At 42.9% G+C, this 25972-nt stretch overlaps 1 protein-coding gene across 3 annotated transcripts in view; it reads right to left on the bottom strand.

Moving 5' to 3' along the window:
• The window catches only part of scai (suppressor of cancer cell invasion), a 188826-nt gene that overhangs the window by 114960 nt on the left and 47894 nt on the right, over positions 1–25972 (bottom strand). For all 3 annotated transcript variants that reach the window (XR_009792230.1, XM_061800572.1, XM_061800573.1), the window contains exons 6-7: positions 24010–24106; positions 6651–6749 (exon numbers count right to left, since the gene is read on the bottom strand). Coding sequence is in view for 2 of the 3 variants with exons in the window: in XM_061800572.1 (XP_061656556.1) it covers positions 6651–6749; positions 24010–24106 (196 nt within the window). In the remaining variant the exon portion in view is untranslated. The remainder of the gene's footprint in view (positions 1–6650; positions 6750–24009; positions 24107–25972) is intronic.

Genomic DNA, 25972 nt, shown 5'->3' with positions numbered 1-25972 from the left:
TGATATTGTGATCTGCGGTGAAAGCAGGGAGCAGGTGGAGGAACAATTAGAAAGATGGAGGGACGCATTGGAAAGGACAGGTATGAAGATTAGCCAAAGTAAAACAGAATATATGTGCATCAATGAGAGGGGCGGTGGGGGAAGAGTGAAGCTCCAGGGAGAAGAGATGGCGAGGGTGGACGACTTCAAATACTTGAGGTCAACAATACAGAGGAATGGAGAGTGTGGTCAGGAAATGAAGAAACGGGTCCAAACAGGGTGGAACAGTTGGTGGAAGGTGTCTGGTGTTCTATGTGTCAGGAGAGTCTCCGCTAGGATGTAGGACAAAGTCTATAAAACAGTGGTGAGGCTGGACATGATGTACAGATTAGAAACAGTGGCACTGAAGAAACAATAGGAAGCAGAATTTGAGGTAGCAGAAATGAAGATATTGAGGTTCTTGCTCGGAGGGAGCAGGGTGGATAGGATTAGAAATGAGCTCTTTAGAGGGACAGCCAAAGTTGGATGTTTGGAAGACAAGGTTCAAGAGAGCAGACTTCGATGGTTTGGACATGTCCAGAGGCAAGAGAGTGATGATATTGGTGGAAGGGTGCTGAGGATGGAGCTACCAGGCAAAAGAGCAAGAGGGACACCAAAGAAAAGTTTGATGGATGAGGTGAGGGATCATAGAAGACTGTGGGTGTTCGTGAGGAGGATGCACGAGATAGGCTTAGATGGAAAAAGATGACACGCTGTGGCCACCCCTAATCGGGACAAGCCGAAAGGAAAAGAAGATTTTTGCAGTTAAAATGCCCATAATCTGACTTTCATTTAGCATCTGGTCATCAAGATCCATTTGTTCTTACAGACACTGTTTCACAGTTGCCATTGTTGTTGCTTTGTTCTTTATTACAGAAAGAACAGTAAAATGGGCTACCAGAAATGGCCCAAAAAAAATACAGAGGCATCTGGCATCTGAGCCAATAGAACTGCAAACTGCAGGAGAACTGCAGTACATTTTCAAAACTGGATTAGAGGGTTGCACTCAAGTATAGATGACAGAGGCCTGCAATTTTCATCGTAGGTATACCTCACCGATGGGAGACAATATCTTCTTCTTCTTCTTCTTTTCCTTTTGGCTTGTCCCGTTAGGGGTCGCCACAGCGTGTCATCTTTTGCCATCTTAGCCTATCTCCTGCATCTTCCTCTCTAACCCCAACTGCCCTCATGTCTTCCCTCACCACATCCATAAACCTTCTCTTTGGTCTTCCTCTCGCCCTTTTGCCTGGGAGCTCCATCCTCAGCATCCTTCTACCAATATACTCACTCTCTCTCCTCTGAACATGTCCAAACCATCGAAGTCTGCTCTTTCGAATCTTGTCTCCAAAACATCCAGCTTTGCCTGTCCCTCTAATGAGCTCATTTCTAATCATATCCAACCTGGTCACTCCGAGCGAGAACCTCAACATCTTTCTGCCACCTCCAGTTCAGCTTCCTGTTGTTTCTTCAGTGCCACCGTCTCTAATCCGTACATCATGGCCGGCCTCACCACTGTTTTGTAAACTTTGCCCTTCATCCTAGCAGAGACTCTTCTGTCACATAACACACCAGACACCTTTCGCCAGCTGTTCCAACCTGCTTGGACCCGTTTCTTCACTTCCTGACCACACTCTCCATTGCTCTGTATTGTTGACTCCAAGTATTTGAAGTCGTCCACCCTCGCTATCTCTTCTCCCTGTAGCCTCACTCAATATGAGAAGAAAAAAAAAAGTCTGATTTTTAAAGAATATATTATCGTCCTAATCCCTTTGCAGAAAAACAGCCACAAAGAATGATGTTTACCCCCATTTGTTTCACATTAGATATGGTGTTCTTTGGATGCAACTCAGTACTCTTTTTCCTTTTTTTTCCAAGTTAAGTTTTGACTAAAACATTCTATTTAGATTTCACCTTGCTGTGTGAAATTCTACCAGTCCTCTTCTGGATCATCTAAATGCTCTCTAGCAAACTTCAGACAGGCCTGGACATGGCTTAAGCAAGGGAACACGTCTGGTACTGCCAAGTCCCTGAGTCCCTGGTGGCGTGGTGTGTTACTGATGGTAGCTTTTGTTAATTTGGTTTCAGCTCTGTGCAGAATTCTCTAGGTCTTTCTCCCCATGTGGTTCTACGATTTTTGCTTCAGTTTTTGTGATAAATTTTGACCCCATCTTGCGTGGAGCCCAAGATCAATGTAGATTATCAGTGGTCTTGTATGTCTTTCTTTGTCTAATAATTGCGCCCACAGTTGATTTCTCCACAACAAGCTATTGCAGATTTAGTTAACCAGCCTGGTGGAGGTCTACAATTTTGTCTCTGGTGTCCTTTGACAGCTCTTTAGGCCGTATTGGAGTTTGGGGTGTGACTGAGGTTGAGCACAGGTGTCTTTTATACTGATAAGTTAAAACAGGTGACATTAATATAAGTCATACATGGAGAACAGAAGCCTCTTAGTGACGTTACAGGTCTGTATGAGACACGAATGTTGCTTGTCTGTATGTGACCATTTATTTGCTAATACATTCTTTAAAAATCAGACTGTTTTCAGAATTTTTTCTCCTCATTTATAACAAAAATTACAGGCCTCTCTCATCTTTTAAAGTGGGAGATCCTGCACAGTTGGTGGCTGCTGTACCACCAAATCTAGCCAACAAGAGACATGAAGATGACACCCGTAATTGGGTGCTCAGCCCATGTTCTCACGGAAGGAAAGGACAACAAGATGCCAAATTTGTTGTGGCACTCCAAAGTGCCATTGACGACATCTGACAAAAGACTGGACAGAGGTGGCTAGCATTGTGGCGGTAAACTAATTAATCGCCACTCCAGATGGATCTCGCAACCCAGGGGGTCTCTTGCCCACTTGAAAGGGACACCATTTGGGCCACCAGGTCGGGACAATGAAAGGTTCTAGAGCGACACCTACAGGCAATGGAGGGCTACAGCAGACGAGTCTTCCTAACGAATACTAGGACAGGACAAAAATATAATATTTTAAACACTAGAATGAACACCACTGGTGACTGGATTGTTGCAAACCTGAATCTCTGATGTTTAACCTGTGTTAATGGTGTAAAAAAAAAAAAAGAAACAAATGAATGCTATTGAAAACAGTGAGATAATCGCAACAATCCTTAGCTGTAGGAAACATGAACATTCAACAATGAGACTATTCAACACTAGAGGAAAAATGTTCTTATCTTCAGCGCAATAACTTATATTGTATACAATTGGTTAGAACCATATTAATCTGAAAATGAAAAGTAAGGCTCAAAAGAGGCTTGGTCTGGCCCCCAGTTTGAGCTCAGGTGTGAAAACCCATTTGTCCCTTCTCCAGGGTTAGAAAAAGGCCATCACCACGCTTGGCTCTCTCTCTCTCATGGGGACCATCTCTCTCACCCTCCGCTTGACGGCCTTGGACCACTAACACTCATCCTGGCTGTGCTCTGTGTTATCAGGTCGCCACGGACCTCCCCGATCAAACTACATAGTCTCACTCTCATCTTCAAAGAGCAGCTTTGACGGCCAAGCATAGCTGCCCACTTTCGAAGCAGATAGAAATGGGCACCAAGCGACAAACCTATGAGTATGTGCTCCCTTGGATTGAACCCGGAAGCTCAACCCACCTGCCTCGACCTGGGTCAACGCTTGTAAGCGCTTTTTGTAATTTTTTAGAAGTGTTATGCACAGAAAATAGTGACATGGTGCCCCAAAAATAAAAAAATAAAAAACATTTACCATATGTAGCCTATAAATGATGTCAAACCGGAGGCAACATGGGTGATCCTACCAGTGACTTAATCCATTCCAAATGAATTATAAATCATTTAATCTGGTAATCGCCATAAATGTCCTTTTTGTGATTTTCTTACTGACAATTATTCGACCCCTTAATAATTACCACTGGAATCGAGGTTTCAATCAGACGTAAGATGTCAAAAGAACACAATCGGGGCAGACTCATCTTTATTGGCCATGTATGTAAACAACACACAACGAATTTGTCTCCGGTAGTTGGAATATGACACAAATATTGAGTATGACAGCAGACAGTCATTTGACAGGGAACATTTTGGATCTCACAGTTGAGTAAAGGATGCATAGTCTTCTAGCATTTAGAGCAGTTAAAATGCCCATTACAGAAATACAGTAATCCCTCCCCCTATTCCCGCTTCACCTATTGTGAATTCAGTGCATTGAGACCCCCCCAATTCTTGTTCAAATCTGTACCAAAATATCAAATTGTCATATCAAAATGATAATGTTGAGACATTGCAAGCATTCTCGTGTTACCGAACATCAGCGATATTTGAAAAACCCATTGAAGTGGCAATTACAAAACTAGTTCATAAAATTCATGTGGTAATATGATGATGCGATGAAATATTTTTATTGTTTCAGTCATAATGACCCTCTGAGTGAAACTGTAACTACAATGTGGCCTATGACAAAAATAAGTTTGACACCGCTGGTATAAAGTGATTGTACTCAGTCGGACAGTCGATATGCTGCTTGTATTAGAGGAGTTTGTGGTTGCGTTTACTTGTTCAGGAGAAGATAATACTGCATTCATGCTAGCTTGGGGCGGAATGTAGATACAGACAAGTATAAACTAGGCAAATTCATACGGCGGGTAAAATGGCTTACAGTTCAAGAACAGCGAGTCTAAAAGCAGGCTGCAGTGTCGTAGTTATGTAATGTCTGTGCACTATTTAGAAGCATATCCCACCACCTTTTGTTTTCCGCGACAGCTCTGTAATATCATCCAGCCAGTGAATATGGAAGACAGGAAAGTGTATAGCTTTAACAGGAATGCATTTGCAAAGCCAAGTCACACTATAGCACAGCGCTGTGGATTGTCAAGTCTTTACTGGTCCTGATCAGGCGATGAAACCAGTCTATTTTGTTGAGAAAGGTAGCGTAGATTCGCGAGATGGATTGACAGGAGCACCAATCTCTGTCATCTCTTGCGAAGTGTCATGCGTTCCACTGCCGTGTCGTCGCCTCCGTGCTTCGTTGATTGCAGTCTGCTCCAAAGAGTAACTTGAGGGGGAGGGGGGGGGAGTTTACGAATTTGCAAAAGTCGAAAAAAAGTCCGTGAAAGACTCCCTAATGGAAAGCAAGTCTAACATTATGTACTTGAGTTCAGAAATGACTGAAAAACACAAAAACAAAGAATACAGTAATCTCTAGTTTTTTTGCAGTTAATGGGGACCAGAACACCCCACAAAATGTAAAAAACTGCGATGTAGGACACCCCACATACAAATTGGGAATTTTCATGTATGTGTATCTGGGTACCAGAATGATTAGAATATGTGAACAGTATTTATACTTTACATATTTGAGACTAAGATTACAACAGTACATGTATTTACTTAAATCTTTAATTATAAAACCTTTGTTAATCTACAACGGTTTCCTGACTGGTCGGAAACGCAGGGGAGACATACGCATGCGCACGCACGCACACACACACAATGAAGGATAGGCTCGTTAGAGACTTTAAGTTCACTCACCTGCAGCATTGCAACATGATGTTTGTAAACACGGTCCTTGAAGAACTATGCGTAGTTGTCCTCTTCCAAAAAAGGCCTTTTTCATCCATGTTAAAAACGTGTTCCCGCTATCTAGGAAACTCCCCACTACCGATGAGCAGCACCAAACAGAGGCACGTTTCTGAGGCTGTATATTTTTTGTAATTTTTCAAACCAGCCTTTTCTTGTTAAAAGGCCTCGAGTGTGAGAAACACAATGCAGGGTCCAACAAGGTGAAAAGTGCCCTGTACGGAGTCCTGGAAGAAATCCCAGTAGGTCCTACGGTGCCTGTGCCATTTGCTGCACGAAGTGGTTGATTCCTCCCAATATGTCCAAAAAAGGAGTGCACACGGGATTGCCACCTCTCGGGCGCCGCAGAGAAGCTTTCGCTGGGCTACAATGCTGAAGGAGTACAGTATTGCAACTACATAATCAAAAAATGCAATCGCTTAAAAAAAAAAAAGTTATCACAAAAACAAGACTAAGATACAGTACATATGCAGGCCGTCAACCGCATGGATGAGACGACAACAAGGAAATGGGTGGGACAAGGGAAGTTGCCTCTCGTAACCAATTTTTTTTGTGCGTTATTGTTCCACATGTTGTGCTGGGGACGTGCCTTGTATCAATCCGCATTGTATCAATCCGCCTCACGTGAATAGTTCCTAATGTAAGCCACTCTGTTTTTGTGTGGGGGGGGGGGGGTGAAAAAAAAAACACGATACACAATCCGCAATAGGTGATCCACGAAGTACAGATGTATTACTGGATTTTGAAGCACCATACTTAGGCAACATCTTGGGATGGTCTTGAGCTTTCCCTTTTCAGGCAATGGCTTAAAACTGGGGTGAAGAACTGTTTTAGCTCTGAAAGCCATGAAATGAGATGAATGGAATAGCTCTAAGGTTAAAAAAATACCTTTAAGTATCATTCATGCTGTGACATATTTGCAGCAGCACAGTGTGTGTAACAAAGAATTAAAGATGATTAACAATGACATATTCTTTTGTGCAAACTATAAATTGAATTGTTTTTTTTTACATTCTGCTACAGCTCAATTCCATAGAAGAAAAAAACAACTTGAACTCTGGTCGTTACCTCTACAAAAGATGCCACCTCCTGTAGAACCAGGTTCCATTCCAATTGATCCTCAGTGTTGAAACGTTGTGTGTAGTCTTCGATTTCTTCAGATAACTCCTGCATGTTTTGGGAAGAAAGTTGGACAGGACAAAAGCACATTAAATTGAAACGAAATGTATGTGCCACACTCGTGAAAACACTTTAGTCTGATTAATTTTATGGTCATTTGGGCAAAATTATTATCAGATTTAGAACAGAATTGACAGTGAAGTGATTAGTCAATTAAATACTTGGCAGACAAATAGTATTGCAGTGGCGGTGACTGATCCAGGCTCTATCTTCTCGTGTAACTAGGTGACATATTGTTCTGATCATCACAACTCCGCAGCTGTTAATTTTCCTCAAACCATTTTATGAACTGTACACAGCAGCACTAACCCTTGCCTTGGCGCCTTTCATTATAGTCATAGATTATCCCCATTTGACACTTGGTCACTTTGGAGTCAACGACTAAGATGAGGGCCCACTCACCACTGCGAAGACAGTGACAGCCTGATTTGCTTAGCCTTAGACTAGGCTAAGATGGCTGCAACTCCAGCCTGAAATCCCCTCATTAGTTTTTATGAACATATATGAACTGATTCTATGGGAATTTTATTTTTGGTCACCGTAAACCTTTCTAATTTGTTACTTTCAATGTGAGTTGTGGTTGTGTTTAGAATCCAGAGTTCATTTTATATTTTTATATTTTAAGTCAGTTATAACTGGTTTTATCAATTTATTCTGTTGGATTCATTTTTGTCCCAGGTATTGTTTTATCCACAGTGGATTTAGGTTTCCCTTGCCCAGATGCGGGTTACATCCCCCCCGGAGCCAGCCATGGAAGTTGGGCTCAAAGGCAAGCACTTGGTGGTCAGGCCTGCACACATGGGCCTCGGCCACGCACGGCCCGAAAGGATAAAGTGGCTCCCCCTTCCCACTGGCTCACCACCAGTGAGAGGGGACAAAGAGGTTGGGCGCAATGTGAGCTGGGTGGTAGCCAAAGGCGGAGACCTTTGTGATTCAATCCCTGGCTACAGAAACTAGCTCTAGGGACGTGGAATGTCACCTCTCTGGTAGGGAAGGATCCCAAGCTTGTGTGTGAGGTTGAGAAGTTCCGACTAGATATAGTTGGACCCTCCTCCATACACCACTTGGCTCTGGTACAAGTCCTCTTGAGAAGGTTTTGGACTCTGTTCCCCCCACGGTGAGAGTCACCGAACATGTGAGGGTATACTTATTGCCCCCCCAGCTCGGCGCCTGTACGTAGGGGTTTACCCCATTGGATGAGATAGTACCCTCCCTCCGCCTTTGGGTGGGGGGACGGGTCCTGATAATTGCTTGTGCCTATTCATCAAACAGCAGTTCAGAGTACTAAGAGGGGTGAGAGAGCACTCCCGCTGGTGACGCCATCGTTCAGCTTGGGGACTTCAGTGCTCATGCAGGCAATGATAGTGAGACCTTGAAGGGTGTGATTGGGCAGAACCCTACATTGCTGTGGCCGTAAGGTGGCCGGTGCCTGTCGTGGCGGCAACCCACGAACACGTTTATGGACATCAACAGTGAGGGATGCTGTCAAGCTGAAGGAGTCGTCCTATAGGCCGTTTTTGGCTTGTGGGACTCCTGAGGCAGCTGATAGGTAGTCTACATGTGTTTTGTGGACTTGGAGAAGGCGTTCGACCGTGTCCCTCAGGGAGTTCTATGGACCGTACTTCGGGAGTATGGGGTACCGAATCCCGATACGAGGTGTTCGGTCCCTATATGACCGCTGTCAAAGTTTGGTCCGCATTCCCGGCAATAAGTCAGACTCATTTCCGGTGAGAGTTGTACTCCGCCAAGGCTCCCCTTTGTCACCGATTTTGTTCATAACTTTTATGGACAGAATTTCTAGGCGCAGCCGAGGTGCAGAGGGTGTCCGGTTTGGTGGCCTCAGCATCGCATCTGTGCTCTTTGCAGATGATGTGGTTCTGTTTGCTTAATCAAGCCGTGATCTCCAGCTTTCACTGGAGCGATTCGCAGCAGAGTGTGAAGCGGGTTGCATGAGAATCAGCACCTCCAAATCCGAGACTATGGTAATCAGTCGGAAATGGGTGGCATGCCCTCTCCAGGTCGGGGTCGATCCTTCCCCAAGTGGAGGAGTTCAAGTATCTTGGGGTCTTGTTCACCAGTGAGGGAAGAATGGAGTGGGAGATCGACAGACGGATTGGTGCAGCGTCTGCAGTGATGCAGACTTTGTATTGGTCCTTTGTGGTAAAGAGGGAGCTAAGTCGAAAGGCGAAGCTGTCAATTTACCAGTACCTACCCTCACCTATGGGCATGAGCTGTGGGTCATGACCGAAAGAACAAGATCCCGGATACCAGCAGCCGAAATGAGTTTCCACCGCAGGGTGCCCGGGCTCTCCCTTCAAGATAGGGTGAGAAGCTCGGTCATCCGGGAGGGGCTCAGTGTCGAGCCGCTACTTCTTCGCATTGAGAGGAGCCAGATGAGGTGGCTGGGGCATCTGATTCGGATGCCTCCTGGACACTTCCCTGGTGAGGTGTCCAGGCATGTCCCACCGGAAAGAGACCCCAAGGACGACCCAGGACACGCTGGAGAGACTATGTCTCTCGGCTAGCTTGGGAATACCTCGGGATCCCTCCGGAAGAGCTGGAAGAAGTCGCTGGGGAAAGGGAAGTCTATGTATCCCTGCTGAAGCTACTTCCCCCGCAACCCAACCCGTAAAAGCAGTAGATAATGGATGGATGGATGAGGAGTCCGGGCTCACTCTTTGGGATAGGATGAGAAGCTCAGTCATCCGGGAGGAACTCAGTGTCGAGCCACTGCTCCTCCATATTGAGAGAAGCCAGATGAGGTGGCTGGGGCATCTGATCCGGATGTCTCCCGAACGCCTCTTTGATGAGGTGTTCAGGGCACGTCCCACCGTAAGGAGAACCCAGGAACAACTCAGTACACGCTGGAGGGACTACGTGTGAGAGTGTTATGCGCCACAGGTGCCTTTTTATATATAAATATAAATATTTTTGCTGTTAGCTGGGATCCTCATTCTCTGGCCCATATCCCCTATGGTAAGCCTAGCTCCTATCTTATTTAATAGTTTCCCCTTTTTTCTCCCTCGTATGATGTATCCTTTTCTTTTCCTTTAACATTCTCCAATTTGGGGTTGCCAGTGTGTCATCCTTTTCCTTGTAACCATATTTCCTGCATCTGTCTAACACCAACTAGCACCTCCATACTTGTCATCCTTTTACAAAGTATTCACAATCACAATTCTGAAAGCAGCTTGAAATGACTAACAAAACAATAGTTTAGTGCAGTGACCCCCTCGAGAAATGGCACAGAGACTTCAAGTTCATAATCTGCCCATCCTTCTGATTTCGAATCCTATTTAAGCTCTTCACTCCTAAAGAAAATTCATTTCAATTCATTTCCACCACATATTGCTCAGCTTCCTGTTGTCTCTTCAGTGCTAGTGTCGCTCGTCCGTACATCCCGGCTAGCCTCACAGCTCTCTCTTCTGTCACATAACACACCACCTGACACATTCCTCCTCCCGTTCCAACCTGCTTGGACCAGTTTCATCACTTCTTGAACACACCAGTGTTCTGGACTGCTGACCCCAAGGAATTCAAATCCTCCAACCTTGCTATCTCTTCTCCGATTGACTCACTCCCCCCGGCTCCACCTTGGTCATTCATGCACATTCATTCTATTTTACTTCAATTATTCTTCATTTCTCTCCTTTCCAGTGCATGCCTCCACATTTCTGTTTCTCCACCTGCTTTCACTGCAGATCACAATGTCATCTGTGAAGATCATGGTCCACGGCGACCAGCCTCAGCAGTCAGCTCATTACCACTGTAAACAAGATGGGGCTCAGGGCTGTTCCCTGAGGCAGTCCCATCGCCAAAATAAACTCCTCTGTCACACCTACAGGACACGTCACCACTGTTCTGCTGCCTTCATACATGTCCTGCACTATTTTCACATACTTCTCTGCCACACCAAACTTACACATGCAGTACCATAGTTACTCTCTTGGTACCCAATGCTGTCGTAGACTTTCGCTAGATCCACAAAGACACAATGTAACTCCTTCTGACAGTCTTTGTACTTTTCCATTCACATCCTTAAAGGGGAAATCCACTGGTTTGCATTAACAATATATCCAATAGGTCATGTAATACGTAATCTATTTTGACAATGTGATGTTAAATCCTTTCTAATTTAAGTGTTTTCAGAAGATTTTTTATTGACAATTACGAATTTTCAGGGACCATGCCATTTTCATGAGTCACATGACCTAAGTGCGCAGATGTGACGTGTTTACGTGCCGGAACAAAGGCTCGATGACATGGGACACCATTTATGCCGAGCACTGATTTCTCTGATTTTTCCTCATCTGATGAAGAAATAGCAGTATCGGTTGATCGAGAAGACTGAGGAATACTTCCATAAACAGCCGTGAGCAGTCCCATGTAATCGAGCTTTTGTTGCAGCACGTAACACGTCACATCCGTGCACGTAGGTCATGTGACGCACGAAAATGTCGGCGCCCCTGAAAATTCATAATTGTCGATAAAAAAATCTTTGAAAACACTATCAAATGAGACAGGATTTAACATCACATTCTCAAAATAGAATACATATTACATGACCTATTGGATACATTGTTAATGCAAACCAGTGGATTTCCCCTTTAAGGCAATTAATGCATCTGTGGTTTCTTGGCATGAAACTATACTGTTGATTGCAAATACTCCCTTCTGTCCTGAGTCTAGCTTCCACTACTCTTTCCAATAACTTCATTGCGTGGCTCAAATTTATTGCTCTATAACTGAACAGACTATTGGCCCAGGCCTTTGGTTTAAAAACAAGTTATGCAGCAATTAGTTATGTATGCAGTATGTTGCAATATGGTCACTCAATTAATCACATGCTTTCACAGTCCTCACAGACCTCTGAGGCACCTGTAATGACAAAGTGGTCTGACCTTGATATGCATTCAGTAAACGATAGAATTGGAGATTAAACATGAGTTAGGACATTTGGGGATCTGTAAAACAAATTTTTTCACGACACCAATCAACAACACTATTCCTTAGAATTGATAAAAGCAGCAAACAGATCTTACCAGACCAGCATGAAGAAGGAGATGTTTGGATAGGTAATGTTCCAGTGTGCATTTACACTAAGATATCAACCAAGTCTGCATTTAGACTAATATACTGTAAATAGCAATATAGCTTGAAACACTAAAAACAGTGTTTCCCAACAACAACGGGGCATTTTCTTTGGTGGTTGTTATTGCAATAGTACCTGAGTTTTAGGTTTCAAATATAATCATCCCAAAATTTGTTGCATATATGCATACATTCCGTATGTTGTCATTTCCAAAAATGGCACCTAATTAGCAGTGTCATTTAACATGGTATAACAGTCATCTAGAATCATGTTTACTGCGGTAGGACAGTCTATGTGCTGTTTATATTTAGGGAGAATTGTGGTTTATTCAGTTTTGTTAATCTCCAAGAATAATGACGGGTGAACAGGTACTTTTTTCAGATCATTTACTTGTTCAGCGAGCGTTAACAGTGTGGGATTCGTGTAAGCTGGTGGAAGAATTCAGACACCTGTGAATATGAAAGAGTCGAGCTCACGCGGCGAGTATAATGATTTCCAGATCAAAACAGCAATTCCAATTCTGGGTTGCAGTGTGTCCTGAGGTCCATGACGTCAGTCCACCATTTTTCAGTTATAGAAGCATATCCTGTGGCCTTTTGTTTTCACAAATAACTGCAGTCTGCTAGGTGTAGTGGGAAGCCTGAAGCATTACAGACATGTTGACAAAGCACTGGATATTGGAATGTACAAATTTCTGAATAGAATTTGTGAGAACATGAAGCTTTTCCATTTTGTTGTGAAGAGATGTGAATCGATGGGAGCAGCATTCAGAATTGTCTTACTGACCTTGACCTGCAATTCGGCTCCTTTCTGTCTCCGGTGTTGCCATAATCCCCATGCGGAGTACACCCTGGCCTACCACTCCAGTAACTAACTCAGATGAAGTAAGTTGGTGAAAAAGTTCAGGGTTGATCCCTCATTTTTAGCAAGTCTTTCCTTCTTTAAGTGAATCATGTTGTCACCAAAGAAGACGAAAAAAAAAACAACGAAAGCAAAAACATAGGCCTGGAGAGCATGTAACTAAGGCAACCGGATGGTTCGCTATCCGCCGAGCAACTCTGGGCTCATCTGATCACCGTTTAATTTATTTAACAACAACAACCTACTGCAACATACTAAAAACCTAATGTGCAAAGCCTATGGTAAAAAGTGAAGAAGCAGACCAATGAATCAAAGACAGAATTTCAAAGCTCTTTAGAATGCACTGAATTTAGTGTCTTTCAAACTACAATGTCTCCTCTCTCTGCTGCTCTTTTCTCTCTGCACAAAAAACTGCACCTCAAAACACTCAGCTGTCAAACTCCTGAATTTTGCAGATAACACCACAGTCATTGGCTTCATCAAAGACGGTGACAAGTCTGCATATCAACAGGAATTTGAGTGGCTGGAACTGTGGTGCTGCTGACACAACCTGGATAGTAAAGAGGATTGTGGACTTCAGGAGGAATAATTCGCTACAGCTGCCCCTCACGCTCTCCAACTTCCGGTGACAAGTGCTGAAATCTTTAAGTTCCTGGGAATTCAAGGATCTTGGATCCTGAATTAGGAGACCAAAATTAACTCCATCCTGATGAAAAATTGTTGGTACCCCTCTACCTACTCTCGAGGACTTGCATGCTGCCAGAACTACGACAACAGTATGAGAAATCCTCTGACCCGCCCCATCTTGGTCACCGCTTCCAGCTCTCTCTTAGGTATTTTTGTCGCAAAAGTATTTTCTGTCAAATAGATGTCTTGTCGTACAAGAGTGAGTCCAACTACCAGTGAAAAATGCCTCGTTTTTTACATAGATGGCAAATAATCCTTTCGGCTTGTCCCGTTAGGGGTTGCCACAGCGTGTCATCTTTTTCCATCTAAGCCTATCTCCTGCATCTTCCTCTTTAACCCCAACTGCCTTCATGTCTTCCCTCACCACATCCATAAACCTTCTTTGGTCTTCCTCTCGCTCTTTTGCTTGGCAGCTCCATCCTCAGCACCCGTCCACCAATATACTCACTCTCTCGCCTCTGAACATTTCCAAACCATTGAAGTCTGCTCTCTCGAATCTTGTCTCCAAAACATCCAACTTTGGCTGTCCTTCGAATGAGCTCATTTGTAATCCTATCCAACCTGCTCACTCCGAGCAAGAACCTCAACATCTTCATTTCTGCTACCTCCAGTTCTGGTTCCTGTTGTTTCTTCAGTGCCACCGTCTCTAATCCGTACATCATGGCTGGCCTCACCACTGTTTTGGAAACTTTGTCCTTCATCCTAGCAGACACTCTTCTGTCACATAACACACGAGACACCTTCCGGCAGCTGTTCCAACCTGGTTGGACCCGTTTGTTCACTTCCTTACCACACTCACCATTGCTATGGATTGTTGACCCTAAATATTTGAAGTCCTCCACCTTCGCTATCTCTTCTCCCTGTAGCCTCACTCTTCTCCCTCCACCTTTCTCATTCACGCACATATATTCTGTTTTACTTCGACTAATCATTATTCCTCTACTTTCCAGTGCATGTCTCCATCTTTCTAATTGTTACCCTGCATGCTCCCTGCTTTCACTGCATATCACAATTTCATCTGCGAACATCATGGTCCAAAGGGATTCCAGTATAACCTCATCTGTCCGCCCATCCATTACCACTGCAAATAGGAAGGGGCTCAGAGCTGATCCCTGATGCAGTCCCACCTCCACCTTAAATTCCTCTGTCACACCTAAGGCACACCTCACCATTGTTCTGCTACCATCATACATGTCCTGTACTATTTTAACATACTTCTCTGCCACACCAGACTTACGCATGCAGTACCACAGTTCCTCTCTTGGTACTCTGTCATAGGCTTTCTCTAGATCCACAAAGACACAATGTAGCTCCTTCTGACCTTCTCTGTACTTTTCCACGAGCATCCTCAAGGCAAATAATGCATCTGTGGTACTCTTTCTAGGCATGAAACCATACTGTTGCTCGCAGATACTTACTTCTGTCCTGAGTCTAGCCTCCACTACTCTTTCCCATAACTTCATTGTGTGGCTCATCAACTTTATTCCTCTATAGTTCCCACAGCTCTGAACATCCCCTTTGTTCTTAAAAATGGGAACTAGAACACTTTTCCTCCATTCTTCAGGCATCTTTTCGCCCGCTAGTATTCTGTTGAATAAGTTGGTCAAAAACTCCACAGCCATCTCTCCAAATTGCTTCCATACCTCTACCGGTATGTCATCAGGACCAACTGCCTTTCCAGTTTTCATCCTTTGTAGTGCCTTTCTGACTTCCCCCTTAGTAATCATTTCCACTTCCTGGTCCTTCACTCTTGCCTCTTCAACTCTTCCTTCTCTCTCATTTTCTTCATTCATCAACTTCTCAAAGTATTCTTTCCATCTATTTAGTACACTACCGGCACCAGTCAACACATTTCCATCTCTATCCTTAATCACCCTTACCTGCTGCACATCCTTCCCATCTCTATCCCTCTGTCTGGCCAACCTGTAGAGATCCTTTTCTCCTTCTTTCGTGTCCAACCTGGTGTACATGTCTTCATATGCCTCTTGTTTAGCCTTTGCCACCTCTACCTTTGCCCTACGTCGCATCTCGATGTACTCCTTTCGCCTCTCCTCAGTCCTCTCAGTATCCCACTTCTTCTTCGCTAATCTCTTTCCTTGTATGACTCCCTGTATTTTGGGGTTCCACCACCAAGTCTCCTTCTCCCCTTTCCTACCAGATGACACACCAAGTACTCTCCTGCCTGTCTCTCTGATCACCTTGGCTGTCGTCGTCCAGTCTTCCGGGAGCTTCGGTTGTCCATCGAGAGCCTGTCTCACCTCTTTCCGGAAGGCCGCACAACATTCTTCCTTTCTCAGCTTCCACCACATGGTTCTCTGCTCTACCTTTGTCTTCATAATCTTCCTACCCACCACCAGAATCATCCTACATACTAACATCCTATGCTGTCGAGCTACACTCTCCCCTACCACTACTTTACAGTCAGTAACCTCCTTCAGATTACATCGTCTGCACAAAATATAATCTACCTGCGTGGTTCTACCTCCGCTCTTGTAGGTCACTATATGTTCCTCCCTCTTCTGGAAATAAGTGTTCACTACAGCCATCTCCATCCTTTTTGCAAAGTCCACCACCATCTGCCCTTCAAAGTTCCTTTCCTGGATGCCGTACTTACCCATCACTTCTTCATCGCCCCTGTTTCCTTTACCAATATGTCCATTACAATCTGCACCAATCACAACTCTCTCGCTGTCTGGGATGCTCAGAACTACTTCATCTAGTTCCTTCCAGAATTTCTCTTTCAACTCTAGGTCACATCCTACCTGTGGTGCATAGCCGCTAACCACATTATACATAACACCCTCAATTTCAAATTTTAGTCTCATCACTCGATCTGATACTCTTTTCACCTCCAAGACATTCTTAGCCAGCTCTTCCTTTAAAATAACCCCTACTCCATTTCTCTTCCCATCTACTCCGTGGTAGAATAATTTAAACCCTGCTCCCAAACTTCTAGCCTTACTACCTTTCCACCTGCTCTCTTGGATGCACAGAATATCAACCTTTCTCCTAATCATCATGTCAACCAACTCCTGTGCTTTTCCTGTCATAGTCCCAACATTCAAAGTCCCTACACTCAGTTGTAGGCTCTGTGCATTCCTCTTTTTCTTCTGACGCTGGATCCGGTTTCCTCCTCTTCTTTGTCTTCGACCCACAGAGCTGAATTTCCACCGACACCCTGCAGGTTAGCAGTGCCGGGGGCGGCCGTTGTTAACCCGGGCCACGACCGATCCGGTATGGGATTCTTTAGATGAACGCTCATATTTGTTTGGCACAGTTTTTACGCCGGATGCCCTTCCTGACGCAACCCTCTGCATTTATCCGGGCTTGGGACCGGCCTACAGATTGCACTGGTTTGTGCCCCCATAGGGCTGCATTGTTGTATATATATATATATATATATATATATATATATATAAAATCATATAATAAGGAGACTCTTCCTCCGACATTGAGACTTGCGTTGATTACCCTGATCCTCAAACCTAATAAGCCTTTCACAGAATGTTCTCCGTATAGACCAATAAGCTTGATGGGATGAAATACAAAAAATACTTTGCAAAGCCCTGGCAATACGATTGGATCAGTATATACCTAGTTTAATACATAATGATCAAAACAGTTTTGTTAAAAAAACATCAAGCATTTCACAATATTCGAAGAGTTTTGAATATATTATATGAAAAGGCAGAGTGTAAAGACACAGCACTGCTGTCGTTGGATGCACGTCAGGCCTTTGACAGAATTGAATGGTCATTTTTATTTAATGTTCTACCGCGGTTTTGATTTGGCAATAATTTTCTTAAATGGTTAACATTTTATATACAAACCCTACTGCTAGTATTATCATTAACAGTATTTCTTCTAAACCAATTGTTTTGCAAAGATCCACACACCAGGGCTGTCCTCTTTCCCCAATGTTGTTCATTTTAGCCTTAGAACCCCTGGCCATGTCGATTCGTATGGATAGAGGCTTGACGGGCATCCAAATTGGTGATCAAGATCACAGAATCTCTCTTTATGCTGATGACATCATTTTCTTTTTGACTAAATTAACCATGAGTATTCCAAATTTATTGGAGCAAATTAAAAAGTTTGGTAGTTTCTCAGGTTATGTGATTAATGATACAAAGTCATCCATTTTATTTTTAAGTACTGAAGAGAGACTTATTCCTGTGGTTAACTCTCCTTTTTTGAACACGAGAGATGGATTTACTTATTTGGGGGTCAAAATCTCCCCTGACGTTAACAATGTCATTCAGGTTAATTATGACCCTTTAATCTTGGAGGTACAACAGTTACTAGACAGGTGGATAATTATGCCAATTTCAATGTTAGGAGGTATAAACATAGTTAAAATGAGCGTTTTGCCAAAATTTTACATCTTTTTCAAACCATACCTCTTCCATTACCTGACATCTTTTTCACTAGACTCAACAGAATTTTATTTGGAATAATAAGAAAGCCAGATTAAGGCTACGGTTGCTTTATATGCCTTATGAAACTGGAGGGTTACAATTTCCAAACTTTAAATGATATTACTGGTCAGCTCAACTACGCTCAGCTATGTATTTTTTTTTTTTTTTTCAACATCACCATCACCCTCTTGGGTAAAAATAGAGCAAGCAACAGTACCGCACCTTCTATTAAAGTATTATTTATATTCTGCTGAGAATAGAGTATTAAAACGGCAGACCAAGAATCCATTTTTGAAAAATATGCGACTTTTAAAGCTGGAAGAGCAGATGGGGGTTTTAAATTATGGGCAAATAATGGTATAAAATCAATAGGTGACCTTTATTTAAATGGTGAAATGCTTACATTCAGTCAAATATGTCAAAAATGTTCTATTCCCAATAAGCATTTTTTCAAATATCTGCAGTTAAAACACTGTCAGCACAAATCAAAAACCATTTATGAAGCCCCTTTGTCCAGTTTAGAATATATTGTCCAGTCAGGTTTGCATGGATGTAAGCAGATATCTATGTTCTATAAATCTTTCGTCTCACATGATCCAGAATCAAGTAAAAATAGATTGGAGGCATGGAAACTAGATATTAAAGAAAATATTGAAGTAATTGATTGGGAACATGCATGCCTTAAAGCACAAAAACAAACAATAAATACCAGAATGAGGCTATTACAATATAAATGGCTGATGAGGACTTATGTGACTCTTGTTAAACTTAATCAGTGAACCCCTGACATTCCAGACACGTGTAGTAAGTGCTCTAATTATAAGGGTACTTTATATCATTGTTTATGGGATTGTTGGAAAGTCAAAGATTATTGGAAATCTATTGTTCAGACAATTTCTATAATAGTTGGAATTCAGGTTCCTCATTGCGCAACACTGTGTATTTTAGGTATATATCCCAAGGATTTTGCTGTTAATAAAAAGAAGGCCACGCTTATAGATTTTAGTCTCCTGCAGGCCAGGAGAACAATTGCATTATTTTGGACAAAAGTGGACGTTCCTTCAATAAAAGTATGTATGTTGGAAATGTCATCTTGTGTTGCACTGGAAAGACTCACGTATATCATGAGGAGGAAAAGTTCAGGAATTTGAGGACATATGGAGACCCTTAAAAGAGTTTTTTGAAAAAAATGTGAATTGTGAGCTTTCTTTTTTTTTCCAACACTATTATGTCTGTGCATACTGTTGTTTTTTTTTACTTTTATTGTGTTGTTTTTGTAAAATTATATATGAAAAATCAAATAAATATATTGTTTAAAAAAACTTTTGTTTCCTAAAGTACCAATAGAAGGATGTTTGCCTTTTACGAATTTTAATAATCCTGTGGAAATGTGCAAGGCAGACGTCATCGAAGTGACCGATAGCCTGACATTTTCCAGATGATTCTTTGAATTTCATCAACAGTTGTTTAATTCTGGCTGATGGTATAGTGGCTGCCTCCTTCTCTACGCGGCAAACTGCTCCTCCATTGCCATGTGTTACATCGCCTCCAGCCTTTAGCTCCTCCATTGAAAGATCCTTGTGGTGGTCCTGAACCAACTCATTGAATTTCTCATCAGCCTTTCCCAGTGAAAAAAATCTCAACTTCAGTTTCAACCTCCACTTTGATCTTCTCAAAATCATATGGAGCAACAGCATGAGACCACATGCACGCATGCCTTTTTTATATTTCTCAATGATTTCTGGTTTTGTTTTGATGGCCAAAACAAATATGTTGCCATGCCAAGTGAAGCAATGGAGCAAATGATAGCAATTGGCTTGAGTGGCTAGGGTTCATGTCTTGAGCTGAGCCCTAGAACCAACTCTTAATTCAAACACTAGACGTCACCAAACCAAATTATACTTTAACTGGGTCGCCTTCACAGCAAAAGTCTCTTAAAAAAAACTATCCCACTTATTATCTTACCACAATACATACATATACCAAAGTCACTAACCTCAAAAACCTGACTGATTTTATATCTTTGTATTCACATCTTTGTTTTTATAATAAAGTTATCAACAGGATGAATTTCAGCAGCAGTTCACACACTGTGGTTTGCACCTGCGAGAATGCTAAACCAAAAGTTCGGTATAGCATCTGCAGTGATGAGGGCGCTGTATCTATCTGTTGTTGTGAAGAAGGAGCTTTTCCTTTTGGCTCAGCTCTCGATTTACTGGTCGATCGATGTTCCTACCCTTAACTATGGTTATGAGCTGTGGGTTGTGACCAATAGAACAAGATCACGAAAAAGTATGAAAAATTTGTTTCTCCGCAGGGTGTTCTGGCTCTCCCTTAGATATTTTGTACAGTGAAAATAGGGGCTCAAGAGTCAAAGCCCCTGTTCTTCAGACTCGAGGGAAGCCAGGTGAGGTGGTTTGGGCATCTGTTTAGGAAGCCTCTCTGAGAAGGGGATAAGCCTGGACTATTACGTCTCTTGCTAGCCTGGGAATGCCTCAGGAACGCCCCCCCTCCCCCCAGAAGAGATGGAAGAAGTGGCTGGGAAGATGGAAGCCTGGGCTCCCCCACTTAAGCTGCTGGCCCCCTGACACAACCTCAGATAAACAAAGAAAACTAGATGCATGGGTGGAGTGTGAGCTGGGTGGTGGCCAAAGACAGGGACCTAGGCAGTCTGATATGCAGCTACAAAAGCTGGCTCTAGGGGCATGGAAGGGCACCTCTCTGGCAGGGAAGGAGCCCGGGCTGGTTTGTGAGGTCAAGAACTTCCAACAAGACATAGTCGGGCTTTCCTCCACACATAGCACATAGCTCTGGTACCAGTCCTCTCAAGAGGTGTTGGACTCTCTTCCACTCTGGAGTTGCCAACAGTGATAGGCACTAAGCATGTGGGGTATACTTATTGCCGCCGGCTTGGAGCCTGTTCCTTTGGGTTGACCCAGGCGGAAAAGAGGGTAGCCTCCCTCCGCCTTTAGTTTGGGGTACGGGTCCTTAATGCTCACTTGGGCAATGATCGTGAGACCTGGAAGGGAGTGATGAAGAGGAACAACCACCCCTCTCGCCCAATCTTAACCTGTGCGGAGCTTTGTTATTGGACATATTGTGCTCATCACGGATTGTCTATAACAAACACCATCTTCAAGCATAATGATGTCCATATGTGCCCTTGGCACCAATACACTACACCGCAGTTCAATGATTGACTTTGTGGTTGTGTCATCGGACTTGAGGCTGCAAGTCTTGGACATTCAGGTAAAGAGAGGAGTGGTGCTGGTCATTACCTGGTATAGTGTGTTGGCTCAAATGGTAAGATGCTGGTCTGACCTGGCAGGCCCAAACATATCTCCTTTGAATGTCTAGCAGAGTCTTCATTGTTGAGGTAGAAGAGATTTGGCCATAAGGTGGCTGTATGGCCTGTTGTGGAAGCAACCCCCTGAACCTTTTGATGGACACTAGCATTGAGGGATGCTTTAAACTGAAGGAGGAGTCCGATCAGACATTTTTTTCCTGTGACCCTCCTAAGGATCCTGATGGTGTGGTGGTGGTTTGGTGGGCAAAAAGAATTTAGCTTTGGTGGTTGCTGAGCCAAAAACGCATGCATGGGAGGAGTTCAGTGAGGCCATGGAGAGCGACCTCCTTTTGGCTTCGAGGAAATTCAAGCACCTTGGGAGGGGGAAGCAGTGTACCATCAACACTGTGTACAGCAGGGATGGAGTGCTTGCTGACCTTGACTTGAGATGTTGAGTCAGTGTGGAGAACACTTCAAACACCTCAATTCCACTGACACACCTTCCCATTAAGAAGCAGAGTATGGGATCTCTGAGTCGGGGTGGATGAGATTCCAATTCCTTAGGGTTCTGGATTTTGTGGGGGCTGCCCTGGTTGCATGCCTCTGCAACATTGTGTGGATATTGTGGGAAGTGCCTCTAGATTGGCAAAGTGAGAGGGTGGTCCCCTGTTTTAAGAAAGGGGGCTGGAAGCTGTGTTCCAACTACAGGGGGATCACATTCTTCAGCCTCACTAGTAAAGCCCATTCAAGGGTGCTGGAGAGGAGGGTCCATCCGGAAGTGGAATCTCAGATTCTGGAGGAGCAGTGTGGTTTTCATCCTGGCCATGGAACATCTATATATCCTTGGCATTGTCCTCGAGGCTGCATGAGGCAGGTCTACATGTGTTTTGTGGACTTGGAGAAGTCGTTTGACTGTATCCCTCGAGGAGTCTTGTGGGGATATTTTGTGAGTATAGTTACCAAACACCTTGTTAGGGTTTGATCAGCGTACAAACTAGTGTCAGAGTTAGGTCTGCACTGCCGGTAGTAAGTCGGGTCCGTTTCTGGTGAGAGTGAGAATCCACCAAAGGTGCCCTTGGCACAGATTCTGTTGATAACATTTACGGACAGAATTTCTAGAAGCAGCTAAGGGGAGTCCAGTTTTGTGGCGTAATTTTTTCTTTTGTAGATGATGTGGTTCTGTTGGCAAGACGTCATATCCAACTCTCACTCGAGTGGTTTATATTCAAGTGTGAAGCGGCTGAGATGAGAATCAGCACCTCCAAATCTGAGACGATGGTCTTCAGTCAGAAAAGGGTCCAGTGCCCTCTCCAGGTTGGGGACGAGATCCTGCCCCAAGTGGACGAGTTAAAATATCTTGGGGTCTTGTTCACGATTGAGGAAAGAATGGAACGAGAAATTTACAGGTGTAGCATCTGCAATGATGCAGAATTTGTATCAGTCTGTTGTGGTGAAGAATGAGCTCAGCTGAAAGGCGAAGCTCTTGATTTACCGGTCGATCTACGTTTCTACCCTGGTCATGATCTGTGAGTCATATACAATATACCAAAATCCAGACACATGAAGGTGAAATGAGTTCCCGCCAGGGGGTGTTCGGGCTCTGGTGAGAAACTCAGTCATCCGTGAGAGGCTCAGAGTAGCAACAATATTCCTCCGTACTGATAGGACCCTGATGAGGTGGCTCATAAGGATGCCTCCATGGTGAGTTGTTCTGGGAACATCCCATTGAGAGGAGACCACAGGGATGCCTCGAGGTCCTCGAGGAACCGGATGAAGTGGCTGGGTCGAGGGAAATCTGGGCTTCTCTGATCAAGCGATTGTCCTTGTGAAGGGACCTCAGATAAGTGTAAGAAAATTGATGGATCGACTTATTGATACTACAGTAATGCCTCTCTATTTCGTGGATCACCTATCGCAGATTCAGTGCATTGTGGATTCCCCCCCCCCAAAAAAAACAGATTCCTACGTACTAATGCGCCATCCCCAGTGCGACCGCAAGGACCATCCATCCATTTTCTTTGCCGCTTATCCTTACAAGGGACCCGGGGAATGCTGAAGCCTCTCCTAGCTGTCAACTGGCAGGAAGCGGGGTGCACCCTGAACTAGTTGCCAGCTAATCGCAGGGCACATGGAGACAAACATCCGGCCTCACAATCACACCAAAGAGCAATTTAGAGTGTCCAATTAATGTTTTTTTTTTTGGGATGTGGGAGGAAACTGGAATACCCAGAGGAAAGCCACGCAGGCACGGGAGAGAACATGCAAACTCCACACAGGCAGGTCAAGGGATTGAACCTGGGACCTCAGAACTGTGAGGCCAACACTTTACCAGCTGATCCACCGTGCCGCCCCACATGAACCAATGAAGCAAAAAATTTTTTTTAAAAAAACCGCAGCATACATTAGTACAGTACTGTAGCAGGAAGCCGCATTGATAGGGTATAATGATGCAGCATCTCCAGCAAGACGACATGGACCGATGAAGCAAAATAAGTAAATAAACACCAGCATACATTAGGACAGAAATTTTTTTTCCTTTTTCGCGGGTGGGTCTGGTACCAATTAACCGCGAAAAACGAGGGATTACTGTATTCATTTTTTAATTATTTGCTTCTTTCCCCAACAACTGTAATCCCGTCCAATGTTCATGTTTACCAAGCACAACAGTCTCAAACCTACAAAGTCTCTTTTTGTATATGCTTTGAACTTTTTGTTTTTCCATTTGCTTTGTACAATGTACACACACACACACAAACGAGAGAGAGAGAGAGAGAGAGAGAGAGAGAGAGAGAGAGAGGAGAGAGAGAGAGAGAGAGAGAGAGAGAGAGAGAGAAAATATTGAAAATATTTACTTGGAGAGTTCTGTACAAACCAGTCAAGACATTTTATGTTTTTCTATCGTACCTTCACCAAAACCTTGACCAGGTCCGTCTTGTTCAGCAGTAAACAGACAACTATGTATCGGGCATAGTATCGAAGCTTTTTCACAACTAATTCTGGCCTAAGAGAAGAAAAGACAATGAGAGGTTAGGCATATGATACACTCCAAGGAAATTATGCAATTTCTTTTTCAAAACCCCTTAAATTTATTATTATATATACGTCTGATTCCTTAAAGAAAAATAGTATTTTTCCGATATTGCAAAAAACATTAGAAAAATAAATTATGGTGCACATACATTTAGCAATTAGCTTAACATTTCTCTGATCGACTATATTTTGAGAGTTGGGTGTAAAAATCAAATGTTTTTGTATTGCTAGGACACAATACTGTCTTTGGTGGGTCCACAGTCCACACAGGCTACAATTAGTCAAAGAGAAAAGCTGCAGGTGTTTATGTATAGTGGAAACCCTTGTTATGAATGACCTAGTTTACAAAAAATTCGAGATACACACAAAATTTTCGTATTACCTTGATTTGATACTGTTTGATTTATATTTGACATGGATGAGGGAAAGGATTTGTGTTGTGCTTTTCGCATTATGTATGTTTGTTTCGGTCTGTGTGTAATGCATTTTCGTAAGTGTAGTATCTTTGTCTTTTGCTCTAAATTATAACTCTGAATCTGTCTTAAAGGCTGTTGTTGCGTGTAAATGCTTAAAAAAAAAAGGGGGATTTTTTTTAAGGAAAGGCCAGGAAAAACTGAGGACAATGCACTCCCTAGGCACAAGCCAATTAAATCAAAGCAAGACAAACGTATTTAAGTTGTGCATTTCATACACAAGGTATCTCAATGTGCTTACCATGATTAAAAGCATTTAAAATAAAGGGGAAAAAAGGATTCAAACATTTGGAACAAAGAAAAAAAAAAACATACAGTGGAAGAAATATTTAAAATTGTAAATTCACTAACAGGGACTTAAAAACATTCACAGTTGGGGGTGATGTCACTTTTTTTGGCAACGTATTCCATTCTTTTGCAGTATACCAGCTAAATGGTTCTTCAACAAGTTTGATTTGGACTCTGTGCTCCACTATTTCATTTGTGATTACAGTATTTAACTGGGCTGGTTATGAATAGTTTTTCTGTGGTCTAATTTAAGAAATTTTCTCATCCCACTTATGAACTGTAGTCATCCTCAAGACACTACTAAATATAACTGTAATCTACATATCTATCATAGGCAATATTAAGGTTTTCAAGACTACTATTTTAAAAGCTTTAAGAAACTCACATGACTGAAGTGAGCAAATGATTATTTGCTGCAAACCAGATAGCACAGACTTTACAATAGTTTTGAAAAAGTCAGATGGTGGTGAAGATGGGTCGTAGAACGTTTTGACTGAGGCACAGTTCTCTCTACAGTGTCTTGGTCAATTTCATCACATTCTGCCAAGCTAATAAAGTTTTTCCTGGGTGGCTTCAATGACTATCATTTGTGTGAACTCGTCAACCACAGCAAAAAGAGTGAGTATTGTTAAGGTTTTTATAGATAATTTCAAAAAATTGTTGCTGTCTAACTCTTGGTTAAAATTAGAGACTTTGTCTGTATTGTTCATGTCACAGTCAATATGGAGTTTAAATTTTTTCCTACCTATGGTCTTTGATTTTGAGATTTTTACCATTGCGCAAATTCTGTTTGATATTCCTCAAGATTGTCTTAGTTTAAGTAACCGCGAGCATTAAAGACATTTGAGATTGTTTTTGATTTTTTTTTCCCCCGCCAAAATTCATCAAACGTGTTAGTATTCACAATTTTTTACACAGCTGTGATCTCCATAAACCTGGTGGTGGTGTTCTTGGGTTTCTTTCCTTAAAAGATAAAGGTTGACTGAACTTTTGGGAAAATCAGTAATTCAACTCTGCATTTTTGCATAAGGAAAAAAAAAACTTCCCTATGAATGACTATTGACTGTCTCTTGTTC

Source organism: Syngnathoides biaculeatus, chromosome 17 (assembly GCF_019802595.1).
Source record: "Syngnathoides biaculeatus isolate LvHL_M chromosome 17, ASM1980259v1, whole genome shotgun sequence".
Taxonomy (NCBI): Eukaryota; Metazoa; Chordata; class Actinopteri; order Syngnathiformes; family Syngnathidae; genus Syngnathoides; species Syngnathoides biaculeatus.
Note: the sequence above shows the minus strand (reverse complement) of the source record. Positions and strands in the feature narration are given on the sequence as shown.